General features: G+C 44.1%; 1 protein-coding gene across 2 annotated transcripts in view; it reads right to left on the reverse strand.

Annotated features, from left to right (window-relative positions):
- LOC127585490 (casein kinase I) overlaps positions 1-5,681 on the reverse strand; it is a 50,122-nt gene extending 44,441 nt beyond the window's left edge. For both annotated transcript variants that reach the window (XM_052042981.1, XM_052042980.1), the window contains exons 1-2: positions 5,620-5,681; positions 5,260-5,347 (exon numbers count right to left, since the gene is read on the reverse strand). In XM_052042981.1, coding sequence (XP_051898941.1) covers positions 5,260-5,335 — 76 coding nt within the window. In that variant the 5' untranslated portion in view covers positions 5,336-5,347; positions 5,620-5,681. The remainder of the gene's footprint in view (positions 1-5,259; positions 5,348-5,619) is intronic.
- Positions 5,682-6,000: the final 319 nt, after the last annotated feature.

A 6,000-nucleotide genomic window follows, 5' to 3' on the forward strand; every position in this document is an offset into this window, starting at 1 on the left:
TACTTTACCAAATCAGAGAGTTGAATAAGCAGCTTTAATAATTAGTTAGAAAAAAAAAGCCCTATTCAATATGTCTCTAAACTGGTGAGAGGAGGCCAGGAATTTGCTGGTGTCGCAGAAACAGTGAATATCTTTGCCTAGATAAATATCTGATGATAGTCACACAAACTTAATTTATAGTTAAAGAGAGAGAGGCCAACAGCATGGCACCAAATGCAGAGCTTACGAGCAGGTCAGTGGCACAGCCAGAAGAGCTGCAGTCTCACAGTGAGTGACCTGGTTCAATCTCAACCCTGAAGGATGATCGAGTGGGCTTCCTCCAAGTGCTCCCATTTCCACCCACGTCCCAAAGGGGTTGATAGGTTAAGTAAATTTCCCCATGTAGGAGAGCGATACAATCTGGGCAGAGTTGATAGGAATGTGGGAAGAATCGGCTAAAGGGGAAATGGGATGGCTTAATGAGCTGGCATACTCAATGGCCAAAAACGGCTTCCTATGCTGTTAAAATGACTGTAGCTGTTAACACAGTATTTTAAATACAAGAAGCTCACATCAGTTTCAAAACAGCAAACCTTAATGCTGTTGGACTGACTAACTTACTTTCCATGTTATCATTTTAACCTTCAGGCAGCAAGTTTTGTTTAAGAGTTCATCAACACCAATATAGATTTTTCTTTAGTATGTGCACTGCTGAAGCTAATTCCTATCTCTTGCATGATATTCAGTCATACTAACTGCATACAAAAGGAACTGTTAGAAATCAAACTACTATGGCCAGTTGGCTGTGAAACTTAGAATATGCAACTTCTCCCCTCACTTCCAAGCCCCACTCATGCCTGCTCCACTCAAGCTGCAGTGGTACATGTCACTTACCACGTCACTCCTTCCCCTATATTCATGTGCCACTTCTCCTTAGAACAGTACAGCACAGGAACAGGCCCTTTAACCCATGACGGCATTGTGGTCAGTACAAACAATTTAAACAGCACATCTGCCTGCACATGGTCCATATCCCCCAATTCCACAACTACCCATGTGTCTATCCAAATAAGTCTTCAAAAGATTTGCCTTATTTTACCTCACCACCCAACCCCATCTCTAGGATCATTGTCCTCCACTCACTTTCTCCACATCCTGCCCGAATTCTCTCCCCCCAACTTCTCTCAGCTTTGGCATTGATCAATCATCTCATTTTTCTCACTCTCACCCTGCTCAAGCTCTTCCAAATTCACCACACCAGCTCAACTTATAGACATGCAGGCACAGTGGTGTAACAGTTAGCGTAACGCTTTACAGTGCCAGTGACCCGGGTTCAATTCCTGCCGCTGTCTATAAGGAGTTTGTACGTTCTCCTCGTCTCTGCGTGGGTTTCCTCCGGGTGCTCCGGTTTCCCCCAAGATTACAAAGGCGTACGGGTTAGGAAGTTGTGGGCATGCTATGTTGGCACTAGAAGCGTGGCGACACTTGCGGGCTGCCCCCAGAACACTCTATGCAAAAGATGCATTTCACTGTGTTTCGATGTACATGTGACTAGTAAAGATATCTTCTCCAATTTCCCTGCATTCTTCGCCTTCCATACCTCAACACCAACCACAGCAAGATCAACAGGATACAAATCCATACTTCCAATCTCTTACCTGCCAAACTCTTGTCATTCCATATACCCTGCTTCTAGAATGCACAACCATCCACTGGTTGATGCCTTGGTTACCTGAAAAGCCTTTGCTGTATCCCATCCCCATTCCTCAGATTTAGCATTCTTTTGCACTTCGCCCCACTCCCGTCAATCTCTCCCTCAGATCACCACGTTCTGGTGCACAACTGGTTTAAATCCAGCATTACAGATGTGGCTGGATTCCATAAATCTACAGTGAACTTCACCTTCCACAAGACTTCAAAATGCAATTATAAAACAAACCTGGTGTTTCCCCCATTAATCTCATCTTCATCTAACATTTTCTTTATGCAAGCACCATCTGAAGAGATCAAAGACCGATGCATTTCCACTACCGTACCCCAAACCATGTGGCGATGTCAAACTCTTCCCCTCCAACCCCAAACTCTTATTTCTCTCCCAATTCCTGTCCAGATCATCCGAAGGGTTCCCACTCCATGCTCCCTCAAATGCTTACTGTTCAACTTCCCTCCCTGATCCCCAAGCACACAGACATTGCAAGATGCTGCCTCTTTTTATAGCATAATCACCACCCATCTCAAAACACAATCCTTTTCTTTATAGACTGCAACATGGCCAACCTCCCTCTCAAAAGAAAATACAATTCCCCTCGGAAGCCTCAAAATTGTGAAAGGCACGACACGAACAACCGATCTCGTGTTAGTACCAATTCTGCTCAAATTTTTATATGCCATTATTGCTGGTTTCACACTGGTTGCTCATATTGAGTCAAGACTTCTTTGGGGAAGCTCAGGGAAAAAGGCAGCCAACTTCCAAGCAGGACAGCATTCAAAGAAAGGTGCCACAATATAGTCAGTAAGACAAACTCAACCAAGGCGGCACAGTTTGAGAAAAAAAGTAAATTAAGGGTGACCACAAGGCACTAGCGACTAAACGGACAAATTGCAGGATTCCACAATATTTTTCCTTCCAATCTTATAGCCTCTCCCGCGGAATGGTGAAGGCCGTGTGTCAAGCTATTAATGTATCACACATTGATCAGATCAAATACAAATTGAAAGTTCTTGAGCCAGTAGAATTGACATGGTGATTGCCAAAACTCCATACTCCCAACCAAACAAACTTCTAGTCACAGCCAGAGAGAGAGATAAAAAATCAGGCAGGATTAGAAACAAAACAGAAAATGCCAGGAACACCTCAGCAAGTCAGGCAGCATCTTTGAAGGTTCTAACAAAATGGTCTCTCACATGAAGACCTTAACTCTGTTTTTTCCTCAACAGATGTTGCCTGACCTGTTGAGTGTTTCCAACATTTTTATTTTGGATTTCCACCATCTGCAGTTTTTTGTCAAGTTTTCCAGGATTAGAAATGGAAGGCTCAAACCCCTCCACACTGTACAGTCTAGTGAAGACTTTAAAAAGGACTCTCGACATTAATTGAAATAAAATGCTGTTTAATTATTAAAGACAAATGAGCCACCATAACACATCAGGTGGTACCACAGACAATGCGTCCTACAAACTCATAAGAGGAAAAAACCCCATCATACAAGGTAGGTATCTTTAGTGGTCACATGTACATTAAAACACACCTTTTTGCACAGAGTGTTCCGGGGGCAGCCTGCAAGTGTCGCCACGTTTCCAGCGCCAACGTAGCATGCCCACAACTTCCTAACCCGTACGTCTTTAGAATGTGGGAGGAAACCGGAGCACCCGGAGGAAACCCACACAGACACGGGGAGAACGTACAAACTCCTTACAGACAGCAGCCAGATTTGAACCCGGGTCGCTGGCACTGTAAAGCATTATACTAACTGCTACACTACCGTGCCTGCAGAAAAGGTAAACAATGTATACCTTTTCCACTGAGCTCTAAGCTGACTATATCAAAAGTTACTAAGGTTAATGGACAGGAACATCAGGAAGAGCTAGTTTTTCTTTGAACAGATTATTTCCTCTAACTTTCTTTCTTGAAAAAAAAGAGATCTCATGAGACAGAGCTACTTGCTGGCCAAGTCATTTTGGCAGTGTCAACAAACAGGAGAAGAATTCTAACATCTGCTCCACACGAAACAACACAAGGCATGACCATTACACCAATTAAAAGAAGCCAAACAGAACATAGAGGGGCTGGAATCAAATGCCTTTTCTCCAAGAGACAAAAAAAGTGTAGCATGCCAGCCCAGCAATTAATTAGGAAGACAAACAGAACACTGGCCTTTATGTGAAGGGAAGTGAGTATAATAGAGCAGTCTTGCTGGATCCACACAGGGCATAGGCAAGACCACACCTGCAGTAACACATACAGTCTGAGACTCATTTAAAAATGGGAACATATGTATACATTCGAGGCAATTTGGAGAAACCTCACTTGATTTATTCTTGGGATGGAGTTGAAGAAAGTTTTAGCTACTACCCATTGAAGGCCAGAAAAGGGGTGATTCTTTTTTTAAAAACTTAAGATTGTAAGGGAGCTCCACAGGGCATTGCTGAGAGAATGTTACCCATATCATGGGGAAATCTGGAAACAGGGGTCATAGTTTCAGAATAGCTAGTCACATATTTAAGACAGATGAGAATTTCTTCTCTCAGGAGGGTCATGGATCTTAGGAATACCCTTTTCCCCAGACAGCTGTGGGGTCTGAATCATCAGATGTATTCAGAGCAGAGAAAGACAGATGTTTAGTCTACAAGAAGTCATAGGTTAAAGAGAGCAAGCAGGAAAGTGGAGAGGAGACCAAGATCAGATTGGCTATCATTTTACTCAAAAGGTGGGGCAGGCTCAAGGGTCTATATGGCTGACTGCTGATCCTTTTACATTATATCCAATACTCATATGCTAGGGAGCATCAAGACATTATTTTTTGCAGATGGCAGCTGAGAAGCTACCCAGCAGATGAAGGGCCCAGAGACCACAGTCACATTTTGACAAGAACCACTAAAACATCTAAAGTTAAAAAGGAAGTGCCATTTTAAAATAAAACACAGTCCCTTCTTCCCTGTAAAGGGGGGTTGAAACCCTTGAACTCAGACATCTTGCGCTCCCAAAAATTAACAGAACACCCATTCCTAACTTTTCAGGGAAAAAGATGGAAGTCTGCCTAACCAACACACATGCTGACCATTGTTTGGATTCTCCCTCAGCCCCCCCAAAAAAAAAACACAAATAACCAACCACCCCTCCCTTCAGGAACCCCATATCCCAGAGGACGCCTGAACTCCAGCCTTCAGAATGGGAGGGAGGGAACCCCCTCCCCTCCTGAATAGACCCCCACTCAATCCAAACAGCCATTGACAGCTCCAGCAACTACAACAGCTGCTGCCTCCTTTAAACCCAGGCTCTCTCTCTCTCTCTCTCTCTATATATATATACATGAGATATATTATATATATATAGAGAGAGAGAGCCCTTTTGTTTTTTATATATATATAAAGCAAAAAGGGAAAGATGCAAACGACATAAAATAAACTAAAAAAATAAAAATGCAAAAAACCCTTCTCCAACTTCATTTTGCATTGAATTACTTCAATAGGAAAGAGTTTATCCCCAACGTGAGGTTTGCAGCATTGTTCAAGCCAGTGTATTTGACATTATAATTTTTTATTGACTACAATGAAACTTACCCAGGTAAATGTCACCAAAGGAGCCGCTGCCAATCTTCCTCCCCAGCCTGTATTTGTTCCCAACTCTCAGCTCCATCTTTATCTTGCTCTGGAAAATAATTAGAAAGAAGGGAGAATGAGGCTTCAGGTTAATTCGGCTCTGCCTCTCCCTCAACCCCTGGTGATTGGCAGCTCCCGGAGCGCCGACGGAGAGGGGGGGGGTCTTCTTTCCCCACCGATTTAACCGGCTAAACGTCGAGATCCCCTCTCAATTTCTCCTCCCCGGGCTCGGGGGGAACGCGGGGCCCGTGATCCGCGGGCTGTCTCGGCGCTGGGGCCCGGGGCGAGTGAGGATGGCCAAGGATTGTCCGGGCACCCTACCTCCACTGTCCGCCGCCGCCCCGCTCTCACAGCCTCGCCATTATTTACAACGGAGGCCTGGTGACGTCACCCGGGCGAAGCGGGACCCGGATGGACATCCACATCAGAGAGGGCGGGGGAAGGGGTGTGTGGAGAATTAAAGCGGTAATTACCGGTGTGCAACCATAATTCGCAGTTGGAAAACCAAATAAGATAGTCTCTTGACCTCACAGTCTACCTCGTCATGGCCTTGCACCTTATTGTTTGCCCGCACTGCACTCTCTCTGTAACTGTAACACCATATTCTGCATTCAACAATTTAGGAAAACCAGATTTCTGAACTGGACACTGCATGGTTATTCCTTAATTTTGCACTATTTTATAATTTATAGTAATTTTTAT

The sequence above is a fragment of the Pristis pectinata genome, chromosome 33 (assembly GCF_009764475.1).
Source record: "Pristis pectinata isolate sPriPec2 chromosome 33, sPriPec2.1.pri, whole genome shotgun sequence".
Lineage (NCBI taxonomy): Eukaryota > Metazoa > Chordata > Chondrichthyes > Rhinopristiformes > Pristidae > Pristis > Pristis pectinata.